Genomic DNA, 19440 nt, shown 5'->3' with positions numbered 1-19440 from the left:
GTGTGCATTTTGCTTTGTATCTCAGGATGTACAAATGCTGGTTTAAATGAAAGCTGACAGTCTAGATATTATGGTTCAGCTCCCCTCTCTGGACACCCAGGCATCCATCTTCCTTTCTCTGTTTTGGTCCCCTCTCTTGTCTCCCCTCTTCATCCTCTTAGAGCGGAAGTGCCCATTCATCACCTTGGCAAACACATTTGCTTCGTTACAGTCATGTGAAATGGGAGGGAGATGGTCACATTGTGGGTCAAGAAACAACAGCTGAAAACCAGTGCCCAGGAGAATCCTCTCCATTCAGCTCTGCAGATTCAGGCTGAAAATTTCACGAGGACCGAAAAGGCTTGCATTCACAGCTTTGCTTCTGAAGTTTGCCATCTCTGCCCTTCAGATCTGCAGTGATCTGACGTGGCCTTTAGAGATAGAGCTCTGCCACCAGTTCTGAAAGCTGCTCCTGAGTGATGCATTGTTGCGGGTGGAAATGGTCCGTTTTAAATACAAAGAACAGTAATTCATAACTGAAGCTTTTCAGTACTAAAAAGTGCCAGAGAGGGGCTATTGGAGGAGAAAGACCGAAGAGCTGTGAGAGATGTTGAAGCTGCATCAGGAAGCTTTAAACAAGATTGTCAGCGGTAGATTATCAAGCATTTTCCAGCCCTCTTGGGCACAGTAGGCTGCCTTTTCTGATTACAGGCGCTCTATATCCTCCCTGCTCAGCCATGGTAATTGCATCCTTCTGAGCAAAAGCATCAGAATTGATCAGTGGTGATGCATCCTTACTGTGGTTGGGCTGGCCCAGGACATTTTGCATCCTAAGATGGAGCAGCAAACCCACACCACACCCACAGACCCATACTCACACACCCCATCAAGATGCATAGTATTCTTCAAAACCAGCCAAGTTATTTTGGCACCTGAGGCAGAAAACCCCACAAGCACCTCCCCCGGGAGGAAAAGTACAAAAACAATGAACAGAATTGCTTAACAATGTGTTGCCCTTTCATGACACCCGTAATCTGCTGCCAGAGGCAGCTGACTCACTCTGTGTAATGGTAGGGCCGGCCTAGACGCATGTGTTAAGATTCCAATTCTGCAATAGCAGCTATCCTTTCAGAACTACAGTGGTCACCACACTGTTGTCTGCATCGCCTTTCTTGTTAGCTATGTGTCCGGGAGGGGTAACCCAAAAGCATGGCCTTTTCTCAAACCTACAATAATATTTTTATTATTTATAACCCACCCATCCAGCCACTCTGGGAGGCTTCCAACACATATAAAAACATAATAAAACGTCAAACATTAAAAAAAACTTCCTAATGCAGGGCTGCCTTCAGACGCTGGAAAAAAGTTTCCTGTATATTTCACAACTTTATACAAGGGTATTTTTAACAGGGGCAGCTCTCCTCAGCCTTGCATGACATGACCTAACAAATTTCTTGCTTCTGCACAACTTTTGAAGGTGCACGAAGGAACTCTGCCTGCTTCTGGATCTAGCTGACTTCCCAACATGACAAAGATTCATCTGCCTATCCAATGCTTAGTATTTTGTTTTTTTTAATGACCATGACAAAGCCCTGCATTGAGGCATCTTTTAAGGAAAACAGTACAAGCCTCCTGCTGTGTGTCAGGCTATATATCACTGGCTGTAGGGTTAAGAACATAAGAAGAGCTGGCTGGATCAGGCCAAGGGCCCATCTAGTCCAGCATCCTGTTCTCACAGTGGCCCACCGGAGGCCTGTGGGAAACCAGCAAGCAAGACCTGCACACAAGAGCCCTCTCCTCACTTGAGATTCCCAGCATTTGAGAGCAACCTGCCTCTAACAATGGAGGTGGATGGTTCAGGGATTCCGGCCACAGACTTTTAAATCTCCGACTAAAGAAGGAAATAAGGCAACTCTCCAATTCTCCTGCCTGGCTCCCCTCATTTGCTGTTATGAGCATGGCGTGGCTGCAAATACAAAAACATCAAACATTAAAGTAAATGGGAGAAATTGTACCAGTGGCTCCTGTGAACCAAAAAAACGAGCCCATGTAGTAGCCAAAGGGTGCAAATACTTTTGCATTAAAAAAAAGTGGTGACTTTAATCTGTGCAGATAACATTTAACTGCATGTTTTAACAGCTGCAAAGCTAGTGCTTTTAAAATATACTGCTGCTTTCTGATTTAATCTTTTTTTTAAAAAAAAAATATGGAACGCTTCACGAATCCGCGTGTCATCCTTGCGCAGGGGCCATGCCAATCCTCTCTGCATCGCTCCAACTCTAGTACATGTGCTGCCGAAGCGAGCACCTTTCTGATTTAATCTTAACTAGCTAAGTCTGACCTTGGAAGTTGCCACAAATGTTAGCACAACATACTTCCATTGAGACACTGAAGAATCGCAAACTGGGAGTGGCGTTTGCAGCCTAACCTGGAGAAGCTCTTTGACCCAATCTGAGGGGAAAGTCCCTCTTTCCCTCGGGATCTTAGCAAACCAGTCCCTTGCCTGGAAATATTCTTGGCCTTGGCATCGAATCATGCCGTTTATTAGCAGCCAGTTTTTTGCTGCACTGAAAGGGATTTCTGGCATATCCCTCAAGATCCCTATTGACTATGCACAAGTAGCAATACTGATGAGTCACTGCAGAGATGGAGAAGAGCAGCAGCTGGTCTTGCAAAGGCTGCCGCTGCCGCTGCTGCCGCTGCTGCTGCTGCTGCTGCAGGAGGACACAGCATCTCTCTGCCTAACTTGCATACTCCGCCCCTAGGGCACACACACAAAGCTGAGTTGTTTTTGCTTCACAGGGTTAACACAAATCTGACTGCACTGCAGCTTGAGTTGTGGTGCTGTTTACGAGGCCTTGGCCTTTTTCGTTCTGCCAAGTGGTAAGTGGCTCACCTGATAGGCTCTGCAGGTAGTTAGAGCCTGAGACCAGAGCCTCCCTAGAGTGTCCCTATTTTCCAGGGACAGTCCTGGATTTACAGAAGCCATTCCAGTTTCCGATTTGATCCCGGAATGCCCAGTTTCTTCCTAGGATATCCCTATTTTCAAAATGTTGGAGGGTATGGTAGGACGTCTCTATTTTCATTGGATAAATATTGGAGGGTATGGAGTTATCCAACCCTCAAGCCATCTGAAGGCAGCTCTGTATAGGGAGTGTTTTAATGTTTAATGTTAATAAATAATAATAACAATGATAATGATGATGATGATAATAATAATAATAATAATAATAATAATAATAATAATAATAATAGAAGAAGAAGATTATGTTCCTATTTTCATCGGGGAAATGTTGGAGAGTATGTGAGGCTCAGGGTCGTGGGTTTGAGCCCTACATTGGGCAAAAGATTCCTGCATTGCATGGGGTTGACTAGATGACCCTCATGGTCCCTTCCAACTCTACACTTTATGATTCTAATATCCAATAGGAGCAATTCAGATAATGTAGCCAGGATATCTCCCCTCAGTGACAGCATGTACTTGCTGTTGTCATGCTCTGTTCCTTAACCACCAGAGACCAGTCAGCCAAATGATGTTCCTAGCTGGTGAGCAGAAATGGGGAGTTTAAAGCATGGATTAAGAGATGCCTCTCCTGTGGACCATTAAGGCTCTTGAGACTCCCTTCTCCACCCATGCTGTATTTTAGGACATCTCCATTGCAGAGCAAGGGACTCACAGAGACCAAAACTCATCATAACAAAAATATGAAGATGGAAGAGCAAAGTTTTATGGACAGATTGCACAATGGGGAGAGCTGGGAGCTGAATTTCTGGCCTGGGCCAAATTTGAAGAGAAGGCAGGGCATACAGCCTGAATCTCTGGAAAAGGAGAGCTAGCAAGGACTATGAAATTCCACACTGAGAAATAATACGGTGAAGAGGAGAGCAGAAATGCTACCACAGGGTAAAGTTATGTGGGAACAGCCTTCATTCTCCTTCATCAATAGGCCCTGGTGTCGACCCATTCTGAGGATCTCTTTGAGGACTGGCTCCAGGTTTGAGTCTGATCTCTGCCAAGTACCATTCTGTAGGGGAGCCTTCCTGTATCACTGAGATCCTGTGCGCTTATCCATTTATGTAAGCTGCAATGGGCATCAGGTGGCTTGGGCCTACTATTATAATTTCCCACAATGCCCCAGAGCAGCGCTATACCAGCAGCATTATGGGAAATCAAAATGGCTGTCAGCTGCCTAAGGTTTCCGGGCCTAGCACACAAAAAAGGGCTCCACTCTGCGTGTGTGATGTTTTGCACACACACACACACACACACACACACACACACACACACACACAAGTTCATTTATGAAAAAAAGAAAGAAGAGAGAACATGCTTTCTGACAGCCAGCTGTGGCGGGGAATGGGTTGACTTTGTAACCTTATACACCCAAGCTGCAGGCAAAAGTTTAAGCTGCTGGAACAACACCCATTTTGTCTTTGGTTGGCAACAGCTGTACTTGGCTGGCAAAGCTTTGCGCTGGCAGGTCGGGTTTCATGCCATGCATAAGGCTAGCGTGAAGCCTGACTCACTGGGTGTGGTCCTTAAAGAACACAGAGCAGAGCAGACCAGACAAGCTCAGATTAGCAACACCAGAGCTGCCTTCTCCTGGCTTTTGCAGGGACTTTCAACTCGGTAACTGTGTGAGACTCCTCACTCACTGCTGCTGTTAGTCCCTCCTGGATAATCTGAAGAAGATGGTGCCAGTAAGGCCATGTAATTAATAATAATAATAATAATAATAATAATAATAATAATAATAATAAATAATAATATATTATTTATACCCTGCCCATCTGACTGGGCTTCCCCAGCCACTCTGGGTGGCTTCCAAAAAAATATTAAAATACTGTAATGCATCAAACATGTACACAATACCGTTTACTCTGGCTCTGGTGCATTGTTTCAAAATGCAAGACACATGGAGCAAGGCATTGCTTGGAGGCCAGATCCACGGCCCCTGCGGTTGCCTGACCTTGCCTCATGGGCGGACCAGCCCTGCTGGACCCTTTAAAAGGCTATGCACAGCGCTCGTTTGGCCGTGGCATTCATCAAGGGTTTAAATTCCTATGGATGGCAGTGGATCGAGGCTGCGGCGTCCATGTGTGGCTGTGCTAACCTTTAGATGCTCTTTAAAACCTTCAAAGAGAATCAAATGATGCACACAGATTCACAAAGCCGTTTTCAGTCAACTCACCAGACAGGCTAGGGCTTGTTATGCTCCTTTGTTATTCCTGCAGGCTTAGTTTCCCTTCCAGGCTTACCAAAAAAATAAGCACAGGGGGTGGGGGTGAGTGATCTGCTTCTCCTTGAGGGCTGAAATAGCTTTATCCACGAACCACCCCTTCCCCCTTTATTTATTTGTCATTTCCATTTCTAGCCTGCCCTTCATTAAATTAACAATCCCAGAATTAGGCTGAAACGTGGAGGAGAAATCATGGATGCAGCTTTGTTGTCAACTCAGGGGCACAGTGTGGGGAGGGCTGCTGGAGCAATTGCCCTGGGCACATTTTTTTTGGGGGGGGGGCATTTCCACTGCTCCCGCTGCCCTTCCTGAGCCAGCCATTCGCTGCTTTACAAAGCTGGGATCTGATTAGATCTCAGCTTTGCAAAGTACCTCAGGGAGGGCGGCCTGAGAAGGACGCAACAGCCATGCGCCCTTTGACCCCGGCCACACAAGGTGGCGAGGCTGGGATCAAGAGGTACGTGGCTATTGTGCCCTTTTCCATGCCACCCTCCTCAGATCCGAGCTTCATAAAGCCACTCAGGGAGGCTGGCATGAGGGTGCAACAACTCTCTAGAGGCATTGAGGGCTGGGCAGGCATTGTGGGCTTCCTCCGTTCTTCACCTCACTTCTGGCACGCCTGCGCAAAGACACATACCCACCCTGGGCGCTGTGGGGAAAAAATTGCCTGGCCAGATGATTTTTGGCTTTGCAGTCAACTGGCAGCAAATTCAAATCCCCAGCACTGAGATCCAGCGCCAAGGGCCTTCTGGAGGTTCCCTCATTGCGAGAAGTGAGGCTACAGGGAACCAGACAGAGGGCCTTCTCAGTAGTGGCGCCCGACCTGTGGAACGCCCTCCCATCAGATGTCAAAGAGATAAACAACTACCTTACATTCAGAAGACATCTTAAGGCAGCCCTGTTCAGGGAAGTTTTAAATATTTAACGCTGTACTGGTTTTAACACTCGATTGGGAGCCGCCCAGAGTGGCTGGGGAAACTCAGCCAGATGGGTGGGGTATAAATAAATTATTATTATTATTATTATTACTACTACTACTAGTTCTTTTTAAAAAAAACAACAACAACAAGTATACCTTAAGTTTGAGCTCATCTATAGCTGACCAATGTTTGAAGGGCTACCTCTGCATTTAAATGTGTGGTTGCGGTTGGAAGAAATCACACTATGCTTGTGTTAACACAACCAAGCAAATCTGTGGTGGAAGATTTCATACCACTCTGTGGATAGTATTTATACTCCCCTCCATTATTATTATTATTATTATTATTATTATTATTTTAAAAACTAACACTACAGTATACCACTTTCATACAGTCCAAAGACTCCTTTTATTTAATACGTGGATAAACTTGAAAGTCCATGCTTTCAGTTACGCCACACAGACACACAGCAACCCTCTCCAACAAATACCTATTTTCAAGTTTTACTGGCCTCTACCTATCAAATCAAGTGATATTTGGAATTCTGGCAAAACAGGTCACTTGAAAATCTTAAAACAACAACAAAGATTTGAGGATCAGTTTCAAATGAGCTGGCTGTTTGAGGCACACTCCCAGTATTTGTTTGTTTGCTAAAAAAAACCCAAAAAACTTGTTCATGCTACATCAGACCTAGTTTGTTGCAATATATACTGATATGCAACATGATATGCAGAATTCTTTGATAGCAACTGATCTGTGATCGTAATCATAATCAAGATTGATTGATTGAATCCCCTAGTGTGAACTAGAGGTGGGTGAATCTGTCCGTTTCAGTTTCTCTCCTTTTCTCATTTTCCCATTCTTAAGTTCAGTTCTCCACATTTCTGTGATTTTTTTAAAAAGCCCTTACGAAAATTCACCAGTATTTGAATGTGAATTTTCCCTAATATGCTGTTTTGCCTAATACACACATTTTAACAAAGCAATTTCCCCTGAATTAGTGTGTTTTTGTATCTTATCTTCACTAACATAGATGCATTTTTATGGATGCTTTTACCTCAGCATGTGCATGTATGTCAACATTATTTGGCTTATGTGCACTGCAAAATTCAGAATAGCTGTGCATTTTGATGGATGGCTGTGTTTCAGTTCTTGTATTATTTCAGAAGGTGCAAAGTAAGTTTGCCCCAAAATGCAAACTGAACCAAGCTTCTCCACTTTCCCTAGTGTGGATGCAGCCTTGGCTGATTTAGGAGGTACCAACCTCTTATGCAAAACTACCCGAAGTCAAGTCCAAAGACAAAAATGTCCAGCTTAGGGGAAGAGGTGGGTGGAGGTGGGTTTGTTGTGCAAGTGGGCCAAATCCATTTTAATTGTGCAACCGCAATTTTCTGGTATGCGATTGAATCCTCCCTGCAAAATAGCAACTGTCTAGAAACGCCCCCCCCCCCAAAAAACTTTCTCCTCTCTATTCCCACCTCCCCACACGGGAAAAAAAGATGCCCTCTAAAAGGCTTTTGTGTTGTACATTTGTACGGACTCTCACCATGCCACTTATCTAAAGTGCCTTATTGGATTCAGGAATCTCTGATCCTTTTGTGTGGGGATGAATGACTCATCTGCACTTTGCCTAAGTATGCCTTTGCTGTACATACTGTCATGCTACCGTAATGTCAACTGAAGGTGCTCCCCCACCCCTGTTGTTGTTTTTTACAAAAAGAAAAGCACAAGGATCAATGAAAACAAGCCTGAAAATACCTCTTCCTCCATTTTACAGGGACCAAAACCAAAGAGGGCGTAGTGCAGAGTGTCACTTCAGGTAAGATCATTGCAAATTCCCACGTTATGTATTGAATTAGCAGGTTCCATTTTATGCCTTCGGTTCACTTCCATGAATGGTGTTTTTTTCTTATCCCTGTGACTACACTTACACTCTTTGACTACACTTGTTCCCAACAGAATGGCTCAATTGGTTAGAGCGTGGTGCTGGCAATGGCAAGGTTGCAGGTTCGATCCCCATAAGGGACAGCTGCATATTCCTGCATTGCAGGGGGTTGGACTAGATGATCCTCAGGGCCCCTTCCAACTCTATGATTCTATGAGATTCTGTGAGAGCTTACAGAAAACATTGCCACTTTTGGAGCAAGCCGCAATTTTGAAAAAAAAGGCAGCACCAACAACCATATCAACAAGCCACTTACTTTTGCTTCAGTAGAAGTGGCAAGACTTTTACCAAAAGTTTATCATTAGGTCTCCCCCCCCCCCGCCACCCAAAAAGAGAGAATGGTTTGTACTGTAGCTCATCAGATCTGCCTATTTCTATTTTATGTTTAGTTGCTGAGAAGACCAAAGAACAAGCCAACCTGGTGGGGGAATCTGTAGTGGCCAGTGTCAACACTGTGGCAAAGCAGACCGTAGAAGGAGCAGAGACCATTGTCACCACCACTGGGGTTGTACAAAAGGTAGGCCAGAACTTAAGCATCACAAACACATGTTCCCGAACTGGACTTGCCAGGTAAAGCCCATGGTGGGGTATTTGTAGGGGAAAGTAAGCAGGCTGGATGGATTAATAACTCCTCACCCCTGACAACATCGCCTCTCATCCTTCAGTCATCTGAGAAATAAACCTGGTGAACTCCAGATACTTCATACAACATCTACCATTGTCCCTGACCACTGGTCAGTCTGGGTGGAGCTGATGGGAGTTGTAGTCAAAAACCAGATTGAGGAAGGTCGGTATAGATGGTTAGCACTCTGGGAAATGTACTTGGGCTGTGTACACTATAGCTTTAAAGCACATTCTTCCTCTCAAGGAATTCTGGGCACTGTAGTTTATCCTTCACAGAGTTACAATTCCTGGCAACCCTTAACAAACTACTGTACCCAGAATTCTTTGAGGGAGAAAAAGTCCTTCAGATGTGCTTTGAAGGTTTAGTGTGTAAGCAGCTTTAGATGACATGGGGGGGGGAAGCAGGTGTTCTCAGTCCCAGGATGGCTATATGCATCTTCTTGAGTAGGTGGGGCAGGATAGCACCATCATTGCCCAGAGTTCTTACACACTCCTCTTACAGAGTCTTCATTTTCTGCCTAGCTTCTTGACAAACAGAGAAGATGTTTGTGCTTCAGGGAAAACACAAAGCTTTTTCTTTCCTGCACTGGCCTGTGTGAATTTCAGTGCCAAACTACCTCCGTTTAACCGTTCTCATCTCGGAACGGGGACCAACTTTTCCATTCAGATGATGCGGCATAAAGCTTGCTTGCTGCAATGCAGGCACCGACCACGCGTTCAGTAGCCAATGCTTGCTCAATTTGTAAGTGAGCCGCGGACGCTGGACCAATTAGGCAGACAGCAGATGCTTGGCCTTGTTTTGCTGCATCGCCTCAGTTCCATTACAGTTTTATTAAGGCTCAAGCCAAAGACCAGAACACGTCAAAAAATAAGTGATAAAATCACAGCACACGCGTTGATAACACATATATATCCTAAAATACAATTTAAGAACAATTGATTCAGTAGATTCTCTGTGACATAGCCCTGAAACAAAACTGGCTGGAGTTTTTCCTCACAGAGCATAGAAAGCTATGGATCACATTTAAAAGTCACATGGTGCAGGCAGTGGCAGACATAGAGCAAAGATAACTATCTTATCTTATTGCCTGTGTAAAGATAGCAACATCAGAGGCAAAGGAACATATTCTCACCATCTTCAGAAATGCCACTCTTCAGTGGATTAAAAATGTGTGTGTATTGTGGCTGCCCCCATCCTCTGCCACTTCTGGAAGTTACACTGTGGGCATGAGCTCAGGTAGTAGTTTACCTCTGTGTGTGGCCAATTTTTGAGACACAAATTTTCCACCAAACCAGACTTGCACAAAACTGTGGGCTAATATTTAAAAATTACACATGTGGCCTCGCCAAGTCTCAGAAAACTGAGGTCCATTGTGGGCATGCATTCAGGTATCCTTTTTATCTGTGGATGTGGCCAATTTTTGTATTTCATTTTTGAGATACAGCTGAAGTGCTGGCTGCCATTTGGATGAGGACAACATGAAAAGCATGCCCACACAGGATGCAGCAAATCCACTTTCGGCAGCCACACTTCTACAGACCTAAGCTTTTGGTATGTGCCTGAATCCCTCTTGCAAAATAGTGACAGTCTGCAGGCAGCCAGTGTGAAATATTGGGAGGGCATGTGAAGATAAAGGAATGATGGAGAGGCTCCTGTTTGATACAACCATAAGCGCTGCCCTGTGAAGTTATAAGAGAAGAGAGGAGAGAGAGGAATTAAATTAAATATATATTATGCAAGCTGACACTCCTTCATCCTGGAAGTGTGTCGGATGCTACCGTTCCAGTTCAGAGAAAGAGAAAATCTCAAGAGGCTTGTTCCTGCCTGGTTAAAAATAGATTGGTGAGTCAGAGAAGTAAAATCATGGTGGGCGGAATGCAGCCTGAGAAACAAACAGAAGAAGATTCTCAAGCACGTCACTCCTCATTAGATACGAGCTGAGCATGCTGGGCAATGGCAGGCATCTGATTAATTAGTTATATGTTAATTTGATTTTTAAGCCGTTCTCCATGAACCCTGTTCCCAAGGGTGGTTTACCATACCAAAGGTTGATGAACTCAAGCAACAAAATGCCCCAACTTGTGTAAAACGTATTTGAAAAAATCAAGAACCGTAGATGGACATCAGCTAATTTCACTGGCCTTATTGAATCAAAGGCCTGGATGGAGGAGGGAGGTTCAAAAGACTGATGGCAATCTTGTCAGCTGCACATCCAAAGGAAGGGGGTTCCATAAAAGAGGGGCCACTACAGAGGAGGCTCTGTGTCATTGCATTATGGGTTTCACCCAGCAACAGGACATCTTAAACACACACTTGCCCTGTTCCCGTATAAAGGAGGGGTTGTGTGTGTGTGTGTGTGTGTGTGTGTGTGTGTGTGAGAGAGAGAGAGAGAGAGAGAGAGAGAGAGAGAGAGAGAGAAAGAATATGAGATTCAAATTTGAAATTCCAAATGAGAGAATTTATCAGTGTGCATGTTTCATTTCTGAACCTGAATATTTCGGGTTCTATCTATCTATCTATCTATCTATCTATCTATCTATCTAGTTCTTTACTTGAATACATATTATCACCACCACAAACCATACATTTCAAGAATTCAGCAGTAAACGTACAAGGTCCAGTTAGAGGGAAATTATGTATGCATTACACAATTGTAGGCAACCGCCAGAAAAAGCACAGAATGGGATACTGGGACTCGGCTTCTCGATAAACCCCAGTTTTAATTTTTAATTGCAGGAATGGGAAAGCCATGGCCCTCCAGATGGAACTCCAGTTGCCATGAGCCCCAGCCAGCATGACCAGTGGACAAGGTTGATGGGAATTGTAGGCCAGCAACATTTGGAGGACCACAAATTCCCCATCCCTGATTCATAGGCTTCGTAGTATTTGAGCCAATCAATATACTGCCCTTCACCCAAACATCACGGGGGTTTTTTTTTACAACATAAAGGAACAAAATGCTAATGCTAATAATAAATAATAATAATAATAATAATAATAATAATAATAATAATAATAAACGCCACACACCCCACACAAATTTAAAAGGCCATAGAATTGACAAGAATGTGTGGCATGTCTCAGGAGCCAAAGAGGAATGTCAGTGCAATTTCGAGGGTTCCATTGACCCTCCCTGTGGTGTGTTAGTCTGCTTGTGTCTCAGATCTATATGGAGATATAGGAGCTGCAACAGAACAGGACGAGGAACAGGACGAGGAGGAAGTGCTAGGAAGGAGCAGCAGGGGAGGAAGGAGGAAGCAGGCACAATAGCCAAGCTTCCCCCTCGTGGCTCAGCGACTAGCGATGACCTACTCTCAAAACAATAAATATACTGACCTACTGGCTTGAGGAAGGGGAAAACATCATGGGGACAGCGACCATTATTTATAGGGGCTGTGAGAACTAGATGGAACTAATCTAGCATTGTAACATAGGCTCTAGAAGCCGTGATGGTAAAGTTTCTGTTTAGCAAATACAGTGATACCTCGGGTTAAGTACTTAATTCGTTCCAGAGGTCCGTTCTTAACCTGAAACTGTTCTTAACCTGAAGCACCACTTTAGCTAATGGGGCCTCCTGCTGCCGCCACGCTGCCGGAGCCTGATTTCTGTTCTCATCCTAAAGCAAAGTTCTTAACCTGAAGCACTATTTCTGAGTTAGCAGAGTGTGTAACCTGAGGTGTATGTAACCTGAGGTACCACTGTATCCGTTCCCCTGCCCCTAACACCCCACTCGAGTGCCACCAGAAACCTACTAGAACAGTCCAGACCCCTGTAGTTATTATGTCATCTCTCTGGCCAAGCTGAACAGAGCATCTGTTCTTGCCGGACACCAAAGTGCCCCTTCGCCTGAGGTAAAACAATGAATATGCATCCAACCGGGATGAGGAAATGGGTATGTGAGCCCAGCCAGCCAGGTCTGCTGCTGCCCGGGGGTCTGGTCATGGGGAGCTGGTTCAATGCCTTCCATTGCCAGCCTGATTTTCCTTTGAGGTTGCCAGCTCCCCCCTGCTCCCCCCCCCACCATAATAAACTGGCTTGCTCTTGAACATTGAACAGCTTGGCATTCAGAAATCAGCAGGTGACACTGTGGGGAGGTAAACACAGTTTGCCTGGCTGATGTCTGCACAGCAAGCTGGTGGAGGCTGGTTGGAAAGCTGCCAGATTTCATTTTTGTCGCAAGAACGTTGCATAACCTTGAAAGGGATTCAGCAATAACCCTGCTAAGGAGAGGCAGTGTGACCAAGTGGGCAGAGATCTTTTGAAATCTGGATCCAGAGAAGTCTCACTTCAGCCTTTTTATCCTGATGATAAAAAACCAAGCAACTCTGCAATAGTTCCTCAATATGCTTCTGCAGTATGTTTCTATTTTCCAGGGATGGTCTCGGGTTTACAGAAGCCGTCCCGGTTTCTGATTTGATCCCGGAAAGTTCCACTTTTCCTAAGGTGTCCTTATCTTTACCGGATAAATGTTGGAGGGTATAGAGTTATGTAGGGGACTCTGGTGGCCTGTGGGTTAAACCACAGAGCCTAGGAAGGTCTGCGGTTCAAATCCCCGCGATGGGGTGAGCTCCTGTTGCTCGGTCTCTGCTCCTGCCCACCTAGCAGTTCGAAAGCACGTCAAAGTTCAAGTGGATAAATAGGTACCGCTCTGGCAGGAAGGTAAACGGCGTTTCCGTGCGCTGCTCTGGTTCGCCAGAAGCGGCTTAATCATGCTGGCCACATGACCCGGAAGCTGTACGCCGGCTCCCTTGGCCAATAAAGCAAGATGAGCGCTGCAACCCCAGAGTCGGCCACGACTGGACCTAATGGTCAGGGGTCCCTTTACCTTTATAGAGTTATGCGACCCACCAAGCCAATGAAATAAGTAACTATACAACCTTTAGAAGACATCTGAAGGCAGCCCTGTATAGGGAAGGTTTTTTTAAATGTTTAATGTTTTATTGTCAGTGGCGTAGCGTGGGGGGGTGCAGGGGGGGCCGGCCGCACCGGGCGCAATATCTGGGGGTTAGGGTTAGGGGGCGCAAATCCACAGGTTAGGGGGCGCAAATTACTTGCCTTGCCCCGGGAGCTGACAACCCACGCTACGCCGCTGTTTATTGTGTTTTTATATGTGTTGGAAGCTGCCCAGAGTGGCTGGGGCAACCCAGTCAGATGGATGGGGTATAAATTATCATTATGGATTATTATGTCCCTATTTTCACCGGAGAAATGTTGGAGGGTCTGCTTTTGTCCTCCTAATGCTCTGCCTTGTGGTTTACGTCCCACAGGAGGACTTAGAGCACCCAGTGGAATTTGAAGAGCCGCCTGCTGCCACTGCTGAAGATGACGCCCCAGTGGAAGCCACAGAAATCAGTGCAGAGGTAAAGCACAGCCACAGCCCAGCTAACCCCAGAATCCTTGGCTGGTCTGGGTTTTTTCTCGCCATCTATTGCTCTTTCCTTACTTTCTCTGTGCTGAGCTGGTTTCCATTTCTTTTCTGCATACAGGTGATTTCAGATCTTTTCTCTGCTGATCATAATGCCAAAAATAGTCCCCTTTTGTTTGTCTTTCCAGCTACAAGCCCATTCCTGGCCTGTCTGGCTGGAAGCAGACAGTCGTCATCAAAATAAAATAAAATAAAAATAATACCCTGCCCAATAGTTGGAAGTGGATCAGATTTTCTCCCCATTGCATACATGCACATTTACTTCGTCCCAGGCTGTGTACACATCATACTTTGAAAACATACCCCCCCCAAATACTGGGAACTGTAGTTTACTCCTCCCACTGCAACTATTCCCAGCATTCTTATCAAACTACAGTTCCCAGGATCCTTTGCGGGAAACTCACGTGCTTTAAATGTATGGTGTGTATGCAGCCCCAGTGCTGCATCTCGGCAAATGGGTTTTACAGATTTCTCAAATTATGCAAAACCCTAGATAACTTTTCTATCAAATTTAAGAGTAGAACAGTGTACATAGCGCAAACTGCCTGCAGCTCGGGGTGGGGTCAAAAAAGAACGACTATCTGTTTCCAGTCTTTGCTTACTAACCTCAAACTACTTACTGGGATGATTCTGGAATAAGTAGTTTATAGCTTAAGAGCCAACTGTGATGGAGCATTTTTCTGGACCTTGATTATGCACTGTGCATATTTGTTTGTGCATATATTAAATCTTAGCATATATTGACTTTTTTTCACAATTTCATTTTTTAAAACCATTTTTAAAAATTAAGTTTCAAGTGCAACTCTTTTTCGAACAACAATCACACACAATATCAATCATTTATCCATGGGCAGGTAAGAAACTCCAGCTATAATTCCTAACTCCATTCCAAACCTATATGAATATACCAAAGCTATCACTTTAACCAAAAAGGGTGTTTGAAGAAATACTTTGCACGGAAGGAAAATTTATAATTCAGGTTCATTATAGCCTATAAAATTAACTGTGCCACATTCTGGTGAACCTAAGTTCCAGGACAACACAACCTAGAGAGTTAGCCGGAGGGAAAATAGCTAGCTCATAGGATCCTTAGTACAAGCCAAGAACTTTAGCTGATGCAAAGCTCAGAAGGTACCTTCAGCACACTTTGGGGAATGGTATATCTCAGGAGCAGTTAGTGTGGTGCCCTTTGGATTTGTGGGACTCCATTTCCCATCCATCCCAGTCATCATGGCTGATGGCCAGAGACGATGGGAGTTGGAGTCCAACAATATCTGAACGGCCAGCTTTCCCCCTTCCAGGAATGAATAAAACAAATGAACTCAGATATCTGGGGTGCTTACTGCACCTTGTCCCCATTGTTTTGCCACACCATTTCTTGATCAGGTAGTGCCACCTCATTTCTCATGTGCCACCAATTAAGGTGGCTTTTTGGGTGTGTCTGTGTCCTTCTTCCCAAGAGCTTTCTTGGTGATAGCACACCAAGTCCTCATGTTAGTCCTCAGCTGGGGACCCCGCTGATGGTGCCATGGTGTCCTTCCAGGTTGGAGAGACAGATGAAGGTGATTTCCATTTGACACCCCAACCCCATTTGACAGTGGAGAATCCCATAAATACAAAAAGGAAAGAAGAGAAATAAACCAGGAATGTGGGTAGGTGCCTTGTCTGCAAGCCAATCATCAGAGGAGATTCCAGCAGCTGCCTTCCACTCACTGCTATAGTTCAGAGCAAGTGAGTAGCAGAGCATGAGATAACCAGCTGCTGCAGACCAGGGACTAGCTGCTGGTGGCGGTGCAGAACCAGTCTACATGTACAGAACCCTCAAACAGAGTTAATTTGCAACTTGAATTGTTTACAAGGGAATTGCATCCTCTGAATGGTTGCTGAATGGCTCTGTGATTCTTCACTGATCATTCATTTAGATACACATTCTGCCTAAGCAGGAGCCTCCAAATTCAACGGCCGATTTACAGAGAAAGAAAGATATACGACGCTGTGGAACAGGCTTACTCTGACCCACTCACTGTTGGCCCCGACTCCTGACTGACGCATCCCATGAGTCATCATCAGGGCAGGCCTAAGACATTCTGCTGCCTGAGGCAAAGGACAACATGCCCTTCCCCCGACCCCACCCATTCCATTTACAAAAACCTGACAGGAATGGCATTTGAAGCATCCTTCAATACTGGCAATAGAAAACATGGTTGGTAATATGCCACCCTGTGCAAGGCCAACATTTGACTTCCTCCCCCAGCTCTCTTGGCTCCGGCTTAAGTCAGGCTTTGAGAAGGAAGTGTGAGGCTCTGACAGGGTCTAGAGGCCTCCTTCATCCTTCTCAAAGTCTGGTAAGTGCTTGCCCGGCTTTGGGACGGAGGCAGGAGGATTCTCCTTCTTGCAGCCAGGCAAGTACTTACCAGACTTTGAGAAGGCACCCTCCTTGGCTGTGCAGACATACTGCTCGCACTGCCCTAAATCCACCTCTGTAGGATAGAATGATCTAGTACAGGGGTTGGCAAGGTTTACCTCGCCTGGGCTGGTTCACTCCAGCGGATCGGGCGCGCATCTGCGCAGACGAAATTTCTGGCACTGTGGAAGCAAGTCCCTGCGCTGCGCTGCGTCGGTTTAGCGCAGCGCACTGGGACTTGCTAAGCGGGTGGCTCGATTTGGGGGCTGGTTAAATGACCCCCGTGGGCTACTTGTGGCCCAAGAGCCTTAGGTTGCTGACCCTTGCTCTGGGGGCAGCAAGCTAGTGTAAGGGGTACAGGACAAGCTGTGTGATGCACCCAGCCTTATCCTCATACAAGGCGGATTGCCTAGGAGTTCAGGAGGAACAGCACCTGTTGTCTGAGGCAATTGCTCACTTTGCCCAATGGCAGAGCCAAGCTACCCTGGAGAGGAAATGTATATAGGATGTCACCATTCAGCAAATTTGAGGCACACACGGTAACATATAAATACACACACACACATGTACCTCCAGATTTCTCAGGGTCATTCCACACTTTCATTTTTCTTCATAACAAATATATTCTTTCTCATTGATGCAAAGGGTGAAATATCTCTTTTCTGACATTGGCACTTTTGCTGAGGAGGGTGTCTACTCAGCACACTTTATTGTTGGTTTATTCCTATGGTGCCCCTAAAATAACCACGTACATGCCTGATCATAAATATCAACATGTATGTTGCCTGGCAGAGTGGGGAACCCCTCCTACAGTCTACTTATTCATTACATTTGACGACAGCTCATTCAGAGGCATGTTTACTGCTCCTTTTCAAAACTTTCTGCATGTGTCTAGAGATCTTGCTTCCCCCTCTGGCTTCGGAGTCGACTTGGATTTTGGTGGGGAGCAAATTAACCTGTTTTCTTGTTTTTCTTCTTCCCAGGGCGAAAATGAAGGAAATTAACCCTCCTAGTGTGAAAAGTGGGAATCCCAGGAGTAAATGCAGAAATGTTAGCTGCCACCAGAGCAGGGAAATCACTCATCCCCTAGGCTAACTTCATTCAGCACTACAGTCTTTCACTTGCCTCATACCGACACATCATAGATGTCTAGCAGACTCTTGACCATCTGTTTTAGGGAAACTGTGTGCAGCAGAGCTCTGTCTGTCCCCGTTCCCCCCATCTCCTTTGTGGCTTCCTTCCTTCCCCATCTTCAAAGCCTTCTGAGCGTGTGGTTTGGTAGCCGTGATATAGCACAGTCGTGGTTGGAATTGCTGGTTAATGTCTTCTGCCCATTAGCATCAGCACTTGAGATCCCTAAAAATGGTGGACTTTTTTTTTTAAGAAAAAAAGAGAGACAAAATAAAACAACTTGTTTCAACTAAGTCTTTGTTTGTGCCTTCTCAGTTTATTCATCATTCTGACTGTGAGTCTTGTTGGTTATAATAGTTAATAAGAGGCATACCACACCAGCATTAAAAAATTAGAGAGATGGGGGGAAATGAGTGAGTGGTTGGTTTATATTATCAGTTGATCGAAGAGGACACATTCATCACAGTCTAATCTTGTGCCGCCAAAACTGATCCCTTTTCATTAATATCTAGGAATGCTTTAAACTCTTGAATATGACAAAATCTATATCAGTGTGCCTTCCTCCAAATCGCATCTCAGATTTGCTTAAATTTGCAGCTGTAAGACAAGTGTATCAGATTGTTGTCTGGTGCATATATCATAATAATGCTGAGCTTGCCAAACAACTAACAACTGTCTGAGTTTGAGGCCCCCTTTGAACTTGAGGTCCAGGCCAAATGGCCCTCCTGCACACACAAACACTGGCTGGCCTTGCTTGTGATACAGCTGAGGAAGTGGGGAGGGCCTCTTTCATATACCGTATTTTTTGCTCTATAAGACTCACTTTTTCCCTCCTAAAAAGTAAGGGGAAATGTGTGTGCGTCTTATGGAGCGAATGCAGGCTGTGCAGCTATCCCAGAAGCCAGAACAGCAAGAGGGATTGCTGTTTTCACTGCGTAGTGATCCCTCTTGCTGTTCTGGCTTCTGAGATTCAGATTTTTTTTTTCTTGTTTTCCTCCTCCAAAAACTAGGTGCGCCTTGTGGTCTGGTGCGTCTTATAGAGTGAAAAATATGGTATTTTGCAATCCTCAGACTGGCAGGGAAGGGATTTCCAGTGGCATCCAGGAAGCTATCTGTGCAGGTAGAATATAGAAGCTAAACTTCAAAGAGGATGCAAAGCTGTCGTTTGGATCCATCGTCTTTTACTTGCATCCCTAAGATAAACACAAGTCGCCATGTTCCTGGAAGAGGCTTCTGCAAAATGTTTCTTCCCTTTGCAAATCAGCAAGAGCAAAGCCAGGGCAGTGTTCATCTCTTAACAGGGACCACTCACAGTTGATTTGATGTGATTTGCTCAGTAGCTCTTGGGTGGAGCCAAGGATTAAAACAAAACAGACGATCCAGAACAAGCAGTGTGAGTCATATATTTCCCCTCACTCGCAACTTAAAAACAAGCACACTTCTAAATAATCCTTGAGCCAGATGTGTGTGCCTAGTGGAGTTTTTTGCAAAAGAGTTTTTTTGCCTTTGGGTGTGGCAACATAAATTGGGGTTCATCAAGCATTTCCTTGCCTCAATTCACAGATTTCGGGGTCTCTGTACTGTCCCACCATCTTTGCCCAGGACATCTTTGCCACATGGTATGGTGCTCAACTGCCTGTTTTTCAACACAGATCCAAAACGTAGGAAGCTGCCATATACTAAGAATGTGTACACACTACAAATTCAAAACACAAGAATCTTGGGAGTTATAGTTTGGACAACCACTCCCAACACCCTTAACAAACTATGG

The 19440-nt window shown here is 45.1% G+C and overlaps 1 protein-coding gene across 1 annotated transcript in view; it reads left to right on the top strand.

Moving 5' to 3' along the window:
- The window catches only part of SNCG (synuclein gamma), a 19942-nt gene extending 1980 nt beyond the window's left edge, over positions 1-17962 (top strand). Inside the window, exons 2-5 of the mRNA XM_083740009.1 lie at positions 7917-7958; positions 8474-8601; positions 13977-14069; positions 17522-17962. Coding sequence (XP_083596135.1) covers positions 7917-7958; positions 8474-8601; positions 13977-14069; positions 17522-17542 — 284 coding nt within the window. The 3' untranslated portion in view covers positions 17543-17962. The remainder of the gene's footprint in view (positions 1-7916; positions 7959-8473; positions 8602-13976; positions 14070-17521) is intronic.
- Positions 17963-19440: the final 1478 nt, after the last annotated feature.

Source organism: Podarcis gaigeae (genome assembly GCF_964106915.1).
Source record: "Podarcis gaigeae genome assembly, chromosome: 5".
Lineage (NCBI taxonomy): Eukaryota > Metazoa > Chordata > Lepidosauria > Squamata > Lacertidae > Podarcis > Podarcis gaigeae.
Note: the sequence above shows the minus strand (reverse complement) of the source record. Positions and strands in the feature narration are given on the sequence as shown.